Source organism: Lepisosteus platostomus, chromosome 4 (assembly GCF_059453375.1).
Source record: "Lepisosteus platostomus isolate fLepPlt1 chromosome 4, fLepPlt1.hap1, whole genome shotgun sequence".
NCBI lineage: Eukaryota > Metazoa > Chordata > Actinopteri > Semionotiformes > Lepisosteidae > Lepisosteus > Lepisosteus platostomus.
Genome location: NC_142614.1, coordinates 27142063 through 27161751, shown reverse-complemented (window position 1 = coordinate 27161751; position 19689 = coordinate 27142063). Strand labels below are relative to the sequence as shown.

At 38.8% G+C, this 19689-nt stretch overlaps 1 protein-coding gene across 1 annotated transcript in view; it reads left to right on the top strand.

Moving 5' to 3' along the window:
- The window catches only part of adamts6 (ADAM metallopeptidase with thrombospondin type 1 motif, 6), a 101368-nt gene extending 92049 nt beyond the window's left edge, over positions 1 to 9319 (top strand). The window contains exons 24-25 of the mRNA XM_088629285.1: positions 2912 to 3068; positions 5552 to 9319. Of these exons, the coding sequence (XP_088485411.1) occupies positions 2912 to 3068; positions 5552 to 5661 (267 nt within the window). The 3' untranslated portion in view covers positions 5662 to 9319. The remainder of the gene's footprint in view (positions 1 to 2911; positions 3069 to 5551) is intronic.
- Positions 9320 to 19689: the final 10370 nt, after the last annotated feature.

Sequence of the window (19689 nt, the reverse complement as noted above, 5' to 3'; positions counted from 1 at the left end):
TCTTTTTGTTCAGTGAAGTTTTGATGTGGCTTATTTTCCTAGTGCTAATTTTTAATCTTTTAATGGCACAATGCATTAATGCAATTTGCTCTTTTTCAAAAAGTACTTTTCTCTGAAATAAGTCGGTTTTTTTAATGACCGAGAATGTCATTACCATGACTTCTGGAGAGAACAAGGGGCTGCGTTTCACGGAACCATGTGTGGACTCATGCTTTCGAGCTTACATATGTTAGGGGAGCTTGTTTTATTGTTGTTTTATTATGAAAGGGAATTGCAAGGTATTTATGTTTCAGTATTATCACTTGGGCTCATGTAACACAATTTTAAAAGCAACCTGCAAACAGTCTTTCTGTATTCTCAATTGTCTTTTTAAAAATGGATAAAACAGCAGGGAGATTTTCAGCTTGCTCCAGGGTACACTACACAGTAAGTCCCATTTTGTGAAAGTCTTGTATTCAGTTCAAATAGAAAAGAGATTTTTTTCCCCCTTGCTTGAATGCAATTTAGGATAATGAGGTGTCGTTGGTATGGTTTTAAGTTTAACATAATATTTAATCTGCACCAAAAGGCTTGGATGTCATCCTTTCGATTTTTCCTTGCAAAATTCCATCCATCTATTTTGTAACCAGTTCAGGGTTCTAGGATTGCTTCATCCAATTCAGGGTCACAGGGGAGCTGGAGTATACAGTATCCTGGCAAGCAAAGTACGCAAAGAAGGATACACCTTGGATGGGCTAGTCCATCACAGAGTCACACATCCAGATATGCACTAACACCAGGACCATTTTTCCCAGAAGCCAGTTAACCTACCAGTATGTCTGTGGACTGTGGGAGGAAATCGCAGCGCCCAGAGAACCCACGTGAACGTGGGGAAAACAAACTCCACACAGATAGCACCCATGGTCTGGGATTTAACCTAGATCCCCAGCTCTGTAAAAGCTGTGGGAAGAGCACAGTGGTGGGACTTAACCAAGGTGCCACCAAACTGCCCTTGGAGAATTCAAATGGTTTAAATAGATATCCTCCTTATCAAGCCCTTATATTATGAGTATCTGATATCCACAGCCTCCAGGATGAGGAGAGCCAGTTCCCGTCTTTCAAGGAGTTGTTTAATGACCCTTTTGCTTAATTAAGCTGTTAGAGGTTACAAAACATGTAGATTGGTGAGGGACTTGCTAATGGGACCTCTAATGCATAAGGTCACAGGTTCAAATCCTGCTTAAAGCTAAATCTGGACTTATCTGTCTGTCAAAACTGCAGACCAGCACTGATAAATGTGGTTTGATTTGGAAGCAATAAAAAAACTGATACTGCTCTTTCATTCAGGTTCAGTTGAAATTCCTGACAACTAATTAGAAGGTATTCCAGTCATCTTGAATATATTCTTTTGTTAAACAGAAGTTTTAAGAGTCTGTTTGTCAATGGCCTATCTTGACTACATATCATTCTTTCTGTCTGTGAGTCATTTTAGGTTAATTGTATTACCCTTTTGAATTTGTGCTTTTTTGTGTAACTCTTAATTGAATATATTAATCCATCATGTTGTTTCATATGTTGGGATAGGTGATGTGGGAATTTGTAGCATGAAAAAAGGTGTGCTTATAAAAAAGATATGGATCTTGCATTCTTGGCTTGATTTTCCCAGATTGAGCAGTGAAAGGTCATTTATGTTTTTTTAATTACCTGTAATTGAAGAAAAAAGTATTTTACAACGTAGATGACGCATCATATTTCCTCTTGTGTTTATTGGGACATGAATTGACTCTGAATTAAAGAATCAAAAGTGGATCAGTATTCATTTCTAAAGTAAGAAAACAGAGAAATATAACCACAGCATTTTCCAAATATCCTTTGGAAATAAATTATCTTTTGTGGCTTAAATTAAGTTTAACAATGCATTTTTACTTTCGATTTATGGGAATGTAAACTTCGAACGTCTGTCAGCTTTGCTTAACCCACCTTGTTTTCATTTATTAACTTTTATATGGTGAAATGTCTCCTTAAAGTATGCTTACTGCCAACATTCTCCATTTCCTGTAATATGAATGTCAAATACAATACGATGAGGCAATTGTTCTTTCCTGCTATTTTTAGTACTGTTATTTCTGTCATCCTACGAATGATCATTTTATAATAATAATAATAATAATTGCTTACACTTATATAGCACTTTTCTGGACACTCCACTCAAAGCACTTTACAGGTAATGGGGACTCCCCTCCACATCCACCAATGTGCAGCATCCACCTGGATGATGCGACGGCAGCCATAGTGCGCCAGAACGCTCACTACACATCAGCTATTAGTGGGGAGGAGAGCAGAGTAATGTAGCCAATTCATAGAAGGGGATTATTAGGAGGCCATGATTGGTAAGGACCAATGGGAAATTTGGCCAGGACACCGGGGTTACACCCCTACTCTTTTTGAGAAACACCCTGGGATTTTTAATGACCACAGAGAATCAGGACCTCAGTTTTACGTCTCATCCGAAGGACAGCGCCTGTTTACAGTATAGTGTCTCTGTCGCTATACTGGGGCATTATGACCCACGTGGACCGCAGGGTGAGTGCCCCCTGCTGGCCCCACTAACACCTCTTCCAGCAGCAACCTTAGTTTTTCCCAGGAGGTCTCTTATCCAGGTACTGACCAGACTCACACCTGCTTAGCTTCAGTGGGTTGCCAGTTTGAGTTGCAGGATGATATGGCTGCTGGCCATTTTGTCAAATGTTAATTGAAGAAATGAGGCATGATTTAAAAAGCAGCAATCGATGTAACGTATGCTGTCCTGAACATATGTAAGAGCCCAATGAAATATTAATTTTGGTTATCTGAACGCAGGAATAGAATGTGTATTTTTCTTGTGGCGCAGTGATTTTTCCAATTGTAATTTCCCTTTGTGTCTCCCCTGCAGTGTTCAGCACAGTGTGGGCTGGGGCAGCAGATGCGGACAGTGCAGTGTCTCTCATACACAGGACAGCCCTCGAGTGAATGTGCAGAAAAACTCCGACCTCCAAACATGCAGCAGTGTGAGAGCAAATGTGACACCACACCCATTTCCAATGTAGAAGGTGGGTGTATTGTTCACTTACAGTTGTTCATCTTTGCAGGACCCTGCCCAGTCACAAGACATGTATTTAGTATTATTATAGTTATACTGGCAGTGCAAAATCAGAATTAAGTGCAGTAAGTGAGTTTACTTGTCTAAAGTGCTGCTAATCTGTCCTTAAAAAGCTAAGGGATTTAAAGAACAGCTTCATCCTGGAGCTAGTCATATACACTCATTTACAGTACGTCTATCATCTACAACATGAAACTACTGTATATACTGCGTGTAGAAGAATAAAACTGTGTGGAAATTGAACATTTGTGGAAGAAAAAGCAGTACTTCAAAAAACTACAATGTTAATCTTGAGCTATGCCTCATATCAGATAAATTGAACTGATATTTCTTTGCTGATATTTCTTTGTCCTGTTTTTTGTTCTGGATGAAAAATGTTACACATGATTAATCTCAAATGTCATGTGTACAGACCCTGTCCTTATTCAAGACTCCAGTACAGTAACAAGGAAAGACATCTTAAATGGATTTAGTTGATTCTAATACAATATTTCCCACATAATATCCTATTATAGCTAATTGTTGTCTGCCAAGAAAGTTGTGTAGGATTATAAGATTGCCTACTTCTCTGTGGAGAATATTTCTGGGCATTATTAGTTTATTATACCAGAAAATGAACACTTGATGCTTTGCTTCTATAGACAGATTTTTTTTCTGGTGACGATCAGGCTATGGTGGACACCTTTTCCATTCTTTCTTGTGGTCATTTTTTATTGTGCTTTCAAGCTTGGAGTTTGACTGGCTGAAACAAAAATTACATGGAGTAACTGGAATACTAGAGAGAATTTATTGCAATGCTTGCTGTTTTTCCAGTGATTCATAAACCTCAAGTAATGTGCATTGTATAGCTGCTGTTGTACTCACTAACCAGCTTATCTGTACACCTAAACAAAAAACTAGTAAGTGCATAAAAAATAGTCAGTTCACATATACTTCAGATGTGCTTATGAGGTACTGTAGAATGAATGTTTACAGGGCATTTTTGTTTTGAGAGAAATGTGAACTACAACTTCAAAAGAAATGCTGTAAGGGTCTAATGTCCCCTAGTGATCTAATCTATTTGAAGACATAGTGTGAGATCAGACATTCTGCTAACTGGAAAATCTGCTGTAGTTCAGTGGGTTTCATTCTAGGTCCTATGTACTGTCGGAGAACATAAGTGGATGCTGAAACTGCAAATATGATTTGAGATAAGGATGGATTCCACTTGTGGGTTAAAACTATAAAACATTTAAGTTTTTCACAATAGAATTGAATCTAGAAAACCCATTTCAATCAGAAAATTGTGATCAATAGGGAATAAGCTTTGGAACACAATTATCATTTGAAAATCAAAATGTTTCCATCTCAGACTCAGGTTTTGAGTGGGTTTTTTTAAACATTTAATATCAAGACAATTCCAAGCAATTTTGAAGGGACTGCTTTTCCGGTGATGGATATTTTACAGGGAATGACCAGGACAAACAGGAGTCACTCATTACAGACATGTTTGATTGAAAATTGGGGAGTATTGTACATCATCAAGTATTGTGAAATATTTGAGATGCTCATCCGGTTGATGCCAGCTCTCCTGTTGGAGCCACAGTGTAACAGAATGGTGAATGTCTCGGACACTACACGGTGGAGAGGTGGTTATGCACCAGGGATCCCCAACCTCAGTCCTGAAGGGCTGGTGTGTCAGCAGGTTTTATAGATCTCTCTAAAACTACAGCACCTGAAGAGCTCATAAAGTGGTCCAATTAAGCCACTAATGACCTGATTCAGATTATGAAAGCAGCTGGACTGAAAAAAATCTGTAGACTCACTCAATTTCCAGGACCAGCACTGGAGATCCTTAAACCCTGGATGAGCATGATGACCATCCCTTCCTAGCTATTTCAAAGGTTGTGATTGAAAAACAGATTTGATTTAACAATTGGCAATTACAAATCAACGGGATTTAAAATGGAAAGCAGACTGTTTATATACAGGAAATAATGTCTTATGCCCAAAGTGTAGCTCTTGCATTCCAGCAAGCAGAGTGTGAATTTCCATTAATTGCATCACATGAGTTAAACCTGAGATGGAAATTTTCATTAATTCTGCCCAAGAGGTATTTTTTGAGAATGAAACTAGTGAGCAATTTATTCCCTTAGTGCTGATTTAAACAAGATCACCTGAACTGCATGCAATTCTGAAAGCGTTTGACTATGAAAATTGGTAATTCAATGCACTTGAGACTGGTAGGGATGAAGAGAGTGCCAAGAGTGTCTCATTTCTTTTACAAAGCTCTGCTTCACAGTACTGGAGGGCAAGGTGGCTATCACCAGTGAAGGCATGCAAAACTTGGACAGAGCAGTGTTTTCATTTTTTCTCCATTTTTTTGGGAGCATTCAGTTTTCAATTTTCTCCTTTTTCTTCTGTTTTCTTTTTCTTTTAATGTGTCCTCTCCAGAATGCAAAGATGTAAACAAAGTGGCGTACTGCCCACTGGTGCTGAAGTTCAAGTTCTGCAGCCGAGCGTACTTCAGGCAGATGTGTTGCAAGACGTGCCAAGGACACTGACCCAGTGAAAGAGGACACAGAGAGAGAGAAGGCCTCGTTATTCCTACATGGAAAAACCGTGTCAGTCACTGCTTGAAGTCACCCCAATGGATGGAAAGGATCTCCTGCACACACTTGTTACCCTGTGGAAAATATAACCACTGGTCAGCCTGTGCTGACAGTATTTCAAGTTAATTTTAACTTCTGTGAAGTGCGAACTAATTTTTTTTAACTTTTATTTTTAATCCAAAGTGCTGGACACATATCCAGAGGGTGAGCCAAATTGGAGATCCACATAACACATAACATACTGCAGGCAGGCAACTGGTGACTGGAGGAATCTTTGCATACTCATCTTGGGACCATAGAGGTATAATTAATGGAGTGGATTGAGGAGTGTGAAATTCCAAAACAGACATTATTTCATATGAGCTATGTAAACATGATCCAACTCATTTCCTGCTGACGTTCTATTAGACAATTTTTTAAAAATAAAGTAAGTCCATAACAACATGATGAATCGATCACTTTGGATACTATCCCCTTTGAATTGAAGAATTATTCTAAAACACATTTTGCCACAGTGTTTTTACGCACTCCAGGATTGCCTGAGAGCGACGTAATACTAATTACTTACAGTGAAGTTCTCAGAAAGCCATTCCATGTACTGTATGGGGGGGTACATATCCTCCTTGTTATCCCATTCTGAGCCATAATGTAATAAAACTACTCTTGTCTGCATTAAAGAAAGGGTAAAGCTGGTCTAACAGGATTATTCAAAGCCCTGCTTCCATTTAGCATGCTCAGGCACAAATACCTAGATTAAATCCTATGTAATGGCTTTAACATCAGTTTGCTGATATGGAGTTTTCCAGTCACTAGGGAAAGAAAGAATAAAAACATGAAAAGTGATTGACCTTCATGCAGCATGCAGGCCGGAGCAGTGGGTGGTGATGACTTCTGGAGGCTTTTTCCACGATCCTGAAGAGTAAAGGGTGCCTAAGGCTCGATTTCTACCACCCTCCTTTGTGTTAGAGTCACTTCTTTAGCTTTGGGGTGACCTCGACCACACATGCTTTTAAGACACTTCTCCTGGCTACAGGACCACCATGCTAGAGACAGTGCTTATTAAACAGGCTGCTGACTCTGTGTTGTTCAGAGGCTCACCTTTAAGCTGTGATTTAGAAAAAAAAGGGCCCAAATTAAAGAAAAAGGTTCCAGATGTTTTCTTTGTTTAGACAGGGCAGACACCTGCTTTAATGAGCACATAGACCAAGTTATTGTCTATGCCACAAAAGGGGCATGCAGACATGGTCAAAGAAGAAAGTTTTGTTTAAGAGATGTGGAAAATAATACCAGGCAGATTTCTTTTAATTGCAGTTTAAAAAATAAAAAGAGATAAAACAGCTGCTGGTAACTGCATAGCTCATTGATTTTTCAAGGTCTTCCACCAACACCTTTGGGCTCTTAAAAAGAGAGATTCTTTGAATTCAGAATCTTAAAATCTAGATCGAGAAAATGAGCTGAATTAAATGCAATGGAGGTTAGGTGGGAAGGGAGAGGGCTGTCAGGCTGTGGAACAGGAGAAGGTATCATCGGAGATTATAGTACTTGAATACCTTTCAGTTTGGGAACGTCACTCTATGAATGTGCATTTCGGGTTCAGCTGTTCATCTTTAATTTTTGTGCAATGAATCCATTCAAATAAAAAAACAATGCAAAAAAGTATTTTAAAGGCACTTTGAAACAGTATGTTTCATTGTATTTGTGCAGTGTATATATGCGCTAAAAGACAAAGTCTTCAAATTGAATGTTGTTACTCACAATTTGCTGAAAAAGAGAATGGTTAGAATGAACCAAAAGTGTTATGAACAATGTGAATGAGAGGGTGCTTTACCCTAGCTGACAATATTAATATTTATTATGTACAGGTTGTTAGAAGTGTTAAGTGCACAGGAGCTTAAATACTGTACCTGACTGAAACATTAAAGAAGTGTTATTTAACCATAGATGTCTTAGACAAATAGGATCAAAACAAAAATGGGAACATTTCCATTTTTTTTCCTCCTCATAATACAGAAACAACTACTACTGAATACCATTTTGGTAGAAGAAAACCTTCATAATTAGGTCTCATGCCAATGATTGAATGTGATGAAAACGGACATATACAAAACTGTCAAAGAGCTTACTATTTTTCAATCGGGGGGGATCTAGTTTTATACTATTTTATTACACCATTACAATAAAGGGAACTTTAATGGACCACATTGTATGCAAGTTTTCACTAGTGTGGATGCCTTTTGAAATTCTGCTCGTCACTTTAGTCCCTTTTCTGTCAATGTCGGTGATGGTATCTCATGTTTCCTTTAACCATGCTGTGGAGGAGTTCAGGGTCAGTGGTTAACCCCCTGTGCATGAGGCCTTCACAACCCCCTGTCGACCTACGCAGGATGCCTTGTCAGAACATGCAGGTCCTGTCTTTCACCTTCTACCTCCTCACATGGTTGTCTGACTGCTCTCTTCTATGAGGGATCTGCTCTGTCTTACGTCCACGGTTTCACAGGAAGCGCACATCCAAAAACAAAACAAACGGTAATAATTGAAAACATTCAGTGGTGCTTTATGAAAACCCTGCCGGACTTCCTAAACAGGGAATGCTCAGCCTACCTTGGTGCTACCTGGTCCAGGTTAAGTTGATGGAATAGAGTAGCAGGTCTTGAAAGGTGCAGCCCAGACGGTCGCACCTACTTCTGTGAGTGTGACTGGGGCTAATTCAGTGGTCTGTGCAGTTCTGTTGACAAGCAGTGACCACCTCTTTATTACCTCACACTGGGTATTGGCATTGAGAAGATGCATGGTGCTTTTGAATTTGGACCCACGTTGAAGGCGTTCAGACATCAAGATGCTGCTGGAGATGTGACGCAGAATCTTGGGATAGCTTTGTGAAAAGGGAAAAAAACCACAGGGGGGCATGTAAAAGTACTGGAAAACAACTTCAGTTCAGAAATGGGACAAAGTTAAAAGATTTAAACAAAGGAAAAAAAGCAGGACATTACAAGGAGGAAACATAATGGACCATGACTAATCACTAAAGGTTTTATCATACCACCATAGGACTTCATTGCTGCTGCTGCTACATTGTGGGCCACTTATACAATTTAAGCTGTTACCTTTTGTTATAAATTAGGCCATGAACAGCAAATGGACCCATTTCATCACCTGCAGGCCTAATTCATTGAGGATAATATGCTATAGTTCTAAAGTGCTGCGCTTGGAAGTTTCCAAGCATTCGATCAAGCTCCTTGGGACGGAAAAGGACCGTTTGTTGATCGTAGCCAAGGCTTGGACTACAGCTTGTGTTCTCAGCTGTGAAATCCCATCAATGACATGAATGTCACATTGCTATCCTTCACCTGCAGAAAAAAAAAGTGTATTATTGTGATTAGTTGCTTATATTTTATATTCAGTATTAATGTTGGTACACTGTTACTAATTTTTTTTTCCATTTGTAAATTATATGCTAATTTATTGCCTTGTTTCATGTCACGTTCTGCATTTATTTCACTGCATGCGAATGAAATTTAGACTGTAGAAATTAAAAATGCAGTGAAATTCCACAACACAGACCTGTTTTAACCTAGATACATTAGAACAATAAAAGTGCAGCTTCTATGGAGATTTGTGTTTATTTCCTGAGTTTTTCAAAGCCATTATTAGAAGTCTTTATGTGTATACAACATATTCATAGATCCTGTGGCTTAAATCATTATTTAAAAGGTATACAACATGCAAAATTAGCATGCTTGTGAATTAAAATAATAAACTATTAGCCATCATTGAATAACCCATATGCTTTGTTTCCCCAATTAATATAAAATATATATTAATAATCAGAATTAGATTTCCTCATCAGGAGTCCTAAAACATTCATCTTCAGGTTTGCTATCCCTATAAACTGATACAGCTACAAGAAGACTTTTTCTTTTTTGTGTCTGTGTAAAAGTACAGTGAAAGATTTAAGATGCTGAGATGTTGAAGATCTTGTTTTCTTGTTTGCACAACACTTGGTGAACAGCACCAGCATGGACAGACTTTTATCTCTTTCTCATTTTATTACGGTGCTCCAACAGTTTCTCAGTAGTTTACTGACATCTTAAGGGTATTCTGTTTTTTATATTCTTGTTTATTTTACAATTAAAGTAAACTACATTGTTTACAGCTATTATAGCTGTTAAGCACATTTTCAGTTACCTAATTATATGTCTGAATTTGAAATTCAGTGCAAGAGTGTTGTGCACCTGTTGTGGGTCTGATCTAAGAGTTACCAGTAATGCATTTAACCTGTGTAATGGAAAGTACACCTTGAAGAAGATGACTTACAAAAACAAGGGAAAGTTCATCCACCTCAGAAGGAAATAAGAAAAAAGGCTGGGTGCCAGAGTTTTTGACAAGCTTAATTCTGAGTTACAGTAAGGTACAATTTACTGTAGGAAATACTGCAACAGTTGTGGACAGCATGGGGGCAAAGTGGTTAATATTGCTGCCTCGCATTGTTGGGGCCCTGGATTCAATTTCAGAGGTCCTATTTGCGTGGAGTGTTCATGTTCCCCCTGTGTTTGTGTGGGTTTCCTTTGAGTGTGTGTCCAACATAACGGCAGGTTAATTAACTCCTGCAAAGTGTGATACTGTGTATGTATTTGTGTCTGTGTGTTTACCCTGTGATGGACTGGTGTCCAGTCTAGGGTGTATTCCGCCTTGCACCCATAGCTTGCTGAGATGGGCTCCAGCTCCCCTGCAGCCCTGTACAGCAGACATTGATCAGAAAATGGGTGGGTGAATGCACCAGTTGTTTTCTGCTTCACAGGATCTTTTTCAATAAATCTTACATCTCGGTACTAGACATGGTATAATGTGATTGAAATAAAGGTAGGTCCCCTCAAGTACTTGTGGTCAGGTCCTCAGCAGATAAGCACTCCACTGTTGCTGATATGAGAATATTATTATCAGACATTTGTAGTTACGTGCCCCAGTTTGTTAGTGCATCAGTATTTTTCATCCCCACACTCTTTTATTTCATAATCGACACCTGTTTGAAAGCATGTATTTGGAATTATTTCACATTATAGTAATAGTCATACTATCATATTAGTAATCATTGCATTTTCTGTTTGTATTTCCTACTGCAGTGTCAGGTTAAAACCCAGCAGTGGCTCTGACCTCAGGAATGTGAAAAGTGCCACTCGTGATTATCGAAACGGGGGCACGGCAGAGAAAGGAAAAAATTGTTTTGTTTTGTGACTTTTCATCCCTTAATTTAAATTCTATTCTTTTCACTATCCATCCTAACATACTGGTTGCTTTTATTTTTGCTTCCCCACACTGTCGAGAAGATGATGCCTCAATATACACATTGTTTTCATAGTAGTGTCTGAAAGCTTAAAGGGGAACTGAGACGCTATCTTCATATTTGGGGGTTAGAAAGAGTCCATATTGATCAGGGCTATTCAAACCACAATGTAACAGAGTAACATGTAAAACCTGCAATTTACAACACGAAACATGAAATTTCCAGGTATGTGCGGCACCATGTTGTTGTCACTGTAATTCAGAATGAGACATCAAAACTTCTGGTGATATGAAAATGGTCCTATTATATTGTAAACAAGCAGGCTTGTGAATATATTGCTTTTAATCAAATAGAAATATTGCTCTCAACTTTGAGATGGTGTTCCCAACAAATACTACTTACTCTGCATGCAGATCACATTGGAATATTTCTGCGGTGAAATGTTTGCTGCACGAACATTTCGCTTGTGAATCGCATTTCATTAGTCATTACAGTGACTAGTGAGCTGGAAGGGCTGCTTCATGTCAAAATTCTCGGGAACTCTCGCTCTCGCCTGTGGTGAGACCAGCGTTCTGCGACATGTTGACCATACAGTACTTTCACAAAGTTCCCGATTTTGTGCTTCATTCAGAATTTGTAAAACTTTGCAATACCAACAATTTATTTATTTTGTTATCAATATTTAATAACCAGCCTAATTCCAGCCTGAAATTAAAGGGACAGTCCCCTTTAATGTTACCCACTGTATTTGTATTTCATGTTTCTAGTATATAGATGTAACACTCTTCGCTTGTCTGCATGTATGTCACCTGCCAGGCGTTTACCCACTCCTGAATTTAGTGTTTTCTTTTTAATTCTCTGCTCATCTTTAGAGTGTTTACTAATCTGCCTATTTCGGTATCATCTGTGAACCTGACTGGTTTACTAACTATAACAGAATCTAGTTAACTGATTTACTGGAAATTAGAAGCAGTGGTCTTAATACAGATCTCCATTGTAGTCGGTTACAAATGCTCTGATTTGAGCACTCACCTCTTATCTCTGCTCTGTTTCTTATCCATTCACCCCTTCTCTCTCCATGTACAGTACAGTATGTGCATTTCCTCAAATGCTTACTAGCTACAATTCGGAGGTTAAAGTTTTATGAGGAAATTTATCAAAAGCTTTCAATAAATTTCAGTATTACCATGTAATAAGATCTGTATCTATTACTGCTGTTTTTTGTTCAAAGTACACTTAGTAAATTATCCAACCTTTTCTAAATCAATTTAAACTGTTTCTAAGAATCCTATTGCCTATCCAGATAACCCTCTAATTTGGTTGTTATTATCATTTGCATAACCTTACATATAACTGATATAAGACATACAGTGCTGTATACTGTAGGTCTTAAATGGTATACAAATGTGTTATGTAGCTCTTTTGTGAATGTGAGTTAATCCTGTCTTGAGTGTCAGAATCCAACTTTGTTAGGAGCCTGTAAAGGACATCACTGAGTTGAGTGTCATAAATATTTGAAAAGGATACATAAAAATTGTCAGTATTGCTATGTAACTGAGGTGACTTTTGTTGTAAGCCTCTGTTTTGGGATTAACGATCCTCTTTTCCAAATTACAGTACTTGCCTCTGGAATATTAAACATCAGCTAGCAAAAGGGTCAAAATTCCTGCGGTGCTTTCTGCACCGAGCAAGGCATTTTGCTTTCTATACAAAGAAATTCACAGCATGCAGTTGCCAGGAGAAAAAACAATGTGGTAGATAAAAAAAAAAACATTGTGTTCTTTGTCAAAACAAGAAAAATAAAGCAAGATTGTTATGGTGTAAATAAAAAAAGAAACCCCACCAGATCTTATTTTGTAATTCTATAAAAAAAACAATCGTCTGCACTTTTGAATGATCGGCAGATAACATAATTGCAGCGTACGCGGTGACTCTGAAAGGGGCACTGAGAGGCAGGCCACATGAAACTCAGGCTTCAGCTGGAAATAGAAATGGTTTCACTCCAGCTCCTCAGTAATGAATTCTAAATAAACATTATCTACCCTACTTGGCACCAGAGGAAGGGCAGTAAATGCTAATGCTTGGCTTCACGTTACAGATACAAATGGTTCTGTTTTGTCTAATGTAACCAGTTTAAAATACCTGAGTGTCTGGCTTCACGTCTGTCTCAGTTTCTCCTCCAGCTTTGATTACATTAACTTTAAAACCAAGAGTAAGTGGGAAGTTCCTTCAGAAAGGGGAAAAAGGTGAAAAGGTGAAGTGCTGAATGCCTTACCAGCTGTTATCCTCCTTTCTTCAGGCAGACAATACTGTGTACGTGATCCTAAATCATCCTTTATCCTAGGGAACATCAAAAGCCACTTTTTTGAGAGGCTTTCCTAGTTCTCAGCATTGTTGTTATATCATTTTGTATTAATAATGGTCCTCTTTAACAGAAAGTAATTGTCATCGTTATTCTGTGGCATAATTTTCGTCTTCACCCCTAACTTGTACTTTCAGCCACGCAAGGAAATGACTGAGTTCAGTGAAATAAAAGCACAAAACACTAGAGGTGGCTCAAAGTTTTTATTCCTCTCTGTCTTTGGACTCTGCATGCTAAGATGCTTCCCAACAATCAGTGGTGCCCAAACACAAATTACGGATTTGGGATGTGTCGTGAATGGAAAGCGGAATGTCAACTCCACTAAACTGGAACCATGAAGTGGAAAGATGACGGTCCGAACCTTTCACCTCACCAGTGCCAAGGCCAGATCAGCTTTCTTGTCACAGTTTTTCATTCAAATTGTTCAATTATAAATGCCCATCCATTTTCTAACCTCTTTATCCGATACAGGATTAAGGGGGACCTGAAGCCTCTCCTGGCAAGCAACGGGCCCAAGGCAGGATAATCCCTGAATGGGATGCCAGTCCAACGCTGGACACAAAAAGAACCAGACTCATACACACTGAAACAGGGCCAATTTTCCCTGATGCCAATTAATTAACCACTATGTCTTTGGACTGTGGGAGGAAATCCATGTGTACATACAGTACTGTAGGGAGACCATACAAACTCCACACACTCTAGGAATTGAACCCAGGGCCCCAATGCAATGAGGAAAGGATGCTAACCACTGCCCCACTGTCATCCCACTGTACTGTAAATGCGAAAAGGAAAAATATTACTACACTATATTTTGCACGAGTTTGCTTTTTTTAGAAATGGAACATAAATGCTGCCTGTACTGGTTCATTGTGTGCACGCTGTGTTACACCTTGAGGCCACTTTATATATCAACAGTTCTCCAGGAGAGCAGTGCAACGTGCAAGAGTTTTAAAAAATCACGCATGAAGTCATTCATGCAAGCCTGGAGACTCGAAGTGACAGCCTTCTCTTTCAGTGAACAAAGGATTGACCATCTCACCTCTGAACCTCAGCACATCTGCTAATTCTTTTCTTCTAATTCTGCTATTGCATTCCTTGTCTCTTGTGCGCCCCCAAGCGGGTCCACTCTTTAATTCAGACGTGCACACCCACACACCATCCACTGACCCATTCTCAGCCTGCCAATAACCCGAATAAGCAAACCAGTCGTTTTATTTTCTTCTCCACACAAGGGTAAAAGCATGTCGGATCTTTTCCCACAGTGTCAGAGAAGCAGGCGTTAATTGCTGTTAACAATCCTGTGCTGGTGTGAGTGTTGGAGATGTGAACCTAGATGATTGATGATGGGTGATTCCAAATAATGTGTGTGGATGTGTGGAGAGCGAGTCAATAATAATAATGATCGCTGCTCCCATTTAAAAAAGCTACCAGTGTTATGTTTTCTTCCTTGATGTTCACTAACCCTAAAACCAGACTTCATGGAGCAAAGATCTGCATGATGGATTGTGAAGTGTTTACTGTTCTGTTTTATTCTCCCCTAGCATACAAGTCTCAGAGTGTTTGAATCCAGAGGGGTGCAGTTTGACATTGTTTATATCTTTGTAGTCTTATGCTAAGTGTGCTTTTTTTTTTGCCAAATTTCTGTTTTTCTTCATGCGCTCAAGGAGTGTACAACATACTGTCATAAATGAAATGACAGAACCGTCCTTATCTAAATAAATGGGAAATGTCAAGAGCCCGTCCATTAAGAGAAGCATAATGACTGTCAGCCAAATCCAAGCTTTCTGAAATACTTCTACTGGGGTTCCAGCATCCTTCTTGTTCAGATCCCGCCAACAGAGTTTCTTTGCCTATGTTGTGTTGAAATTTCTGTCTGTTGTGGAGAAATTAGTATTCATCAGTTTGTGTTTTCCTTTTGACCAATACTCTCCCAGAGGAGCTGAACATTCCTGTTGAATTGTATCACTCTATATATTTCCTGCCTTCATACTTTTAGTTATTCAAAGATTGTCTGTAGCCTTGAAGTAAGATTTCAGAGCAAAATTCTGCCTTTGTCAAAATTGGACGTTCTTACTTAGTTTTGCCATTTGTTTTCAACCATAAAATGACATTCTAGCCTGATATTCACCCTTTAAGAAATGCACAAGAAAATATCTGGATGGATGCTGGAAAAAAGAAACCATGTTCTAAAAACTCACAGAAAGTCTCAAGGACACTGACAGTTATTTTCTAAAGTAATACGTTTTTTAATGAGTGAAAAACATTTAAGGTTATGATCAATGAACTGTAATTTGCTATTGCTAGTCTCAGTACACTCACCCAAAAGTTAAACTGATAAAATTGTTTCACATTATTTTTTTTCTATTTTCTATTTTACTATTTTTTCTTTTAGAACTATACTGCTCCCAGAAAGTATGTGAATAAATTACAAATAGAGCTTATTTATCAACATATTTAGCTAATATTTGTGATTTACACATTTTACTGAATATACTTTAACCTGACATTTTTCACACGAAAACCATGGGCAAAGGAAACTGTGATCTTGCAGTTCAGTTAATCTGTGACATGTTAAGTTTAAACAGTCTCAGTTTATTCATGTAAACACACAGTAACCATATACTATACATGTTGAGCACTCCTAAAATATTCCATCAAGGTGTTGGAGTCCTCCTCAGGTGGCACAGAAACACCAGTAGCAAGGTTCTGAGATGTTACCATTGCGCCAATGCAAGAGAACGTTTAGGGCATCATCATGTATAAATAGTATCATCGGCATCAGGTTCACAGACATCTGTAATCATCTCCAGATTGCAGATGGAACAGCCAGACTCCAGCCTAGCAGAGGAAGAACTGATCTACAGACAGTCCTCAAGTGTGAGGTGACGAGCACATTCAACCCCATCAACCAAGAATACTTGAGCAACGCCCCCATAAAAGTATGTTCCACCTGTTGCAGGTAGTGTGGGATTAGATCATATTCACTGAGAAATGCAAACCAGTACTGTGAACGATGATAGCATGCTTATCGTATGTTGTAGTCAACAGTATGCACAGACCTGTAGTGGAGAGGAGCATGTTTGGTGATGGAACATGAAGCATGGGAATCCATGACGATCACTTAGCACGGTGATCATTAATGGTTATCCAACTGCAATAGGATACAGATGTTTCCAGAGTCATTGCTCCCTTAATGCAAGTTCAAGTTAATGTAACTCTAGTTTTCCCCAGTTGCTCCAGTCCACCCCAGCCACATAAGTGGGGACCAGCATTACTGGGTTGGGAGGGAGTAAATTTTGCGATGGACCAGAATTTTATCCAGTAGAGAGTCACATGCTTTCTAGTCTGCATAGCACAACAGAAACCTGAATGGACTCAGGCCTGATGAGCCGTTGTGGCTCTGGTTAGGACTGCAATTCTTGTGAGAATGTCCAACACTAATCCTGGGAGCTAGTCAAAATCAATTGCAAGAGACAAAGAGTAATATACTAAATGCCAAATTTAGCAAGCCTGATTTTTTTTTATACAATAAAACCCTACAACCACTTCTCCCTTGTTGACTTTATGATTGTTAAATATGTAATCACTTCAGTGAAATTTGCCACAATTTCATTATTCTATTGTTTTGATAATTCTTATTTTAAGTCACAGTCCTCTCTGATTTAACATATACTGTGAGTAATTCTGCTTTATTAGAAGTATATTTTTTTGTAAGTAGGTTTGTTTGAATATGTCATCCAATGGTTGTCTGGTTGGCTTCTAGTAACTTAGGATCTCATCTTTTCATCTAACCATTGAACCTCTTGGAAGCTCAGAGAGAACTGATTCAATAACATGGCTAGCCAGCTTATTCGAGACACCCACCATCTTTTGTTAAAAAAAAGTGGTCTCAATTCTCAGGCGAACCACAATCTCACTTCCTTGTAAAATCCAGTTGTATCCCCTTGCTCCCGGAGCTGTGGTAGCTCAGGCGGCAAGGGTGTCTAGCTCCTAACTGGAATGTCCTGGGTTCAATCCCAGGTAGGGGCAAGTGATGTAGCTTGTTCTACTTTCTTCCAGATGGCTCCCAGGTCCACTTGGCCTGGGTTAAATTCCTGGGGTGTTATCTTTGTGGAGTTTGTACTGTATGTTCTCCCTGTGTTCACATGGGTTTCCTCCAGGTGCTCCAGTTTCCGCCCATAGGCCAAAGACATACTGTACTGGTAGGTTAGTTAACTTCTGGGAAAAATGGCCCCAGTGTGATGGACTGACATCCTACCAAGGGTGTATCCTGTCTTGCTCCCATTGCTTGCCAGGACAGTCTCCAGTTCTACCTTGTACAGAAAGGTATTTTCTAAAGCATCGGAGAGAAGAAGCATCCTCATCCACCAAGGATTTGGGCTCAAAACACTCTGGGCTGGAGTCTAGCTCCTTAATGAGCAGCAGAATTACCACTTTGTAGTTACCACCAGGATCTTTTCAAATTTCAGAAGTTAAACAAGGCTGGTCCTGATCAGTACAGGGTTGAGAGACCTCTAAGGGAAACCAGGTTGCTGTCCTAAGATGTGTTGGTGGACCAGTAGGTGGCATGCTTCTCTTCTAAACCAGAATTTCCAAACCAGTGCCCCAAGTATGATGACTGGGGACACTGTGCTGTAGGAGAGGAAATCCTACAGATGAACCAAGTCCTGACTAATTTGGTCATTTAACCAAATCCCATGGCAGTTTTCAAAATGTTAGGGGTGTTAATCCTGGTGTCCTGTTTAAAGTCCACACTGGGGCTGTGGAGTTTCCTCTTAATTCAATGCGTAATGCAATTTCTCACTTGTGTGCCTCATGTGCTGTGTAGGATCGCCTGCTGGTCCATAATGGATGCCTCATATGTTTCTTTTAGTGGTGGATGAAGTGTTTCCACTCCTATACAGTATGTACAGTAAAGTGCTTTGGGATTGAGACACTGTCTAAATGCAAATGTTATTTCGAATAGCTGCTGTCCCTGCTACAATACCAGCTCTTAAAAATGGTGTGCTCGTAGTATTTTATATTAGGAAGGTATTTCTAAACTCTGAAGAGTCCATATTACTAGGTTTATTATAGTCTACACTACACAGGATAAATTTACTAGAGGCAAAGCTGCCAAAAATAAAGTTGAAGCATTTCTTCATTGAACTCTTGATTAATAGTAGTTTAAATTCCAACATGTGTTACTGAAATGTAGTCCGGGAATGCATCCACAACTTCAAACACTCAATCACAAAATCTGTAGCATAAAATTCATTTTACCCTTTGCCAGTATTACAGTCGTTTTGTAAAGAATAGGTTATTAGGTTACTATATATTCTGTTTACTATATATATACAGTATATGTGCTCTTAGACACATATCACAGAAGCCAGTGCCAATATAAAATTGTAAACCAGATGACTTCTTGACTTGAAGTCTATGTGAATGCTGTTGTCATGTACTCAACTATTTTTTCATAAACTCTATTTAGAAAATATTTCATTGTTCAAGGTACACAAGCCAAAAAGGGAGGAGAAACAGTGTCTACGCTAAAAGTAAGTTAAGGGATTTTGCATGCCATCAAGATGATCTTGTTATTGTACATCCAGAAATTTCAGATGATACCTCAGGCCTGAAAGAAAGACCCACACCTGAAAAAGGCTCCATGGCCGAAATGTTGTGTTTTCTTTCTTCTCTTTTCAGCATAGAATAAACCTATTTCGTGTTCCTGAAAGAAAGAAGTCAGGCCTGACGTATCACGAACACAAGGACTGGAATCCCAGTTTGACATGTATTTCCACAAGATAACTCATTGAGCCTTGTAATCGTTAGTCACTTTGGGATGCCTCATATCTGAAATGTCCTAGTTTAGAAGTTATGAGACAGTTCCCTGGAGTCAGAGGCCATCAGGAAATCATTAAGTGGTATGATAAGACCTATCTGTTCATTGTGGAGAGGATGAAAACCAGACTGATGTTCTTCATTTTGGTTTCCAAGGCATAAATACCCATATTCATTTATGGTGGACTCTTAAAATGGCAGACACTGCAGTTAAATGCTATACAAAAGCATAAAGGGAATGTAAAACAAACACAATGGTTTGTTTTACATTCTTTGACATTCTTTGTGTTTAAATATTAAAACAAACAAAAGATGTATGTGTATGTTTTTTGTTTTGTTTTTCATAGAGCTTAGCTTAATTCTGGGTCAAACCACAGATCTTCAGCCAGATTGTGGTAGTAATAGGAATGAGACATAAAATTTAATATTACATAATAAAGAAAACGCAAACAAAATATTGCATTTTTCAGAGTAAAAAAACAATTGCTGACAGCATAATAGCCAAAGACGA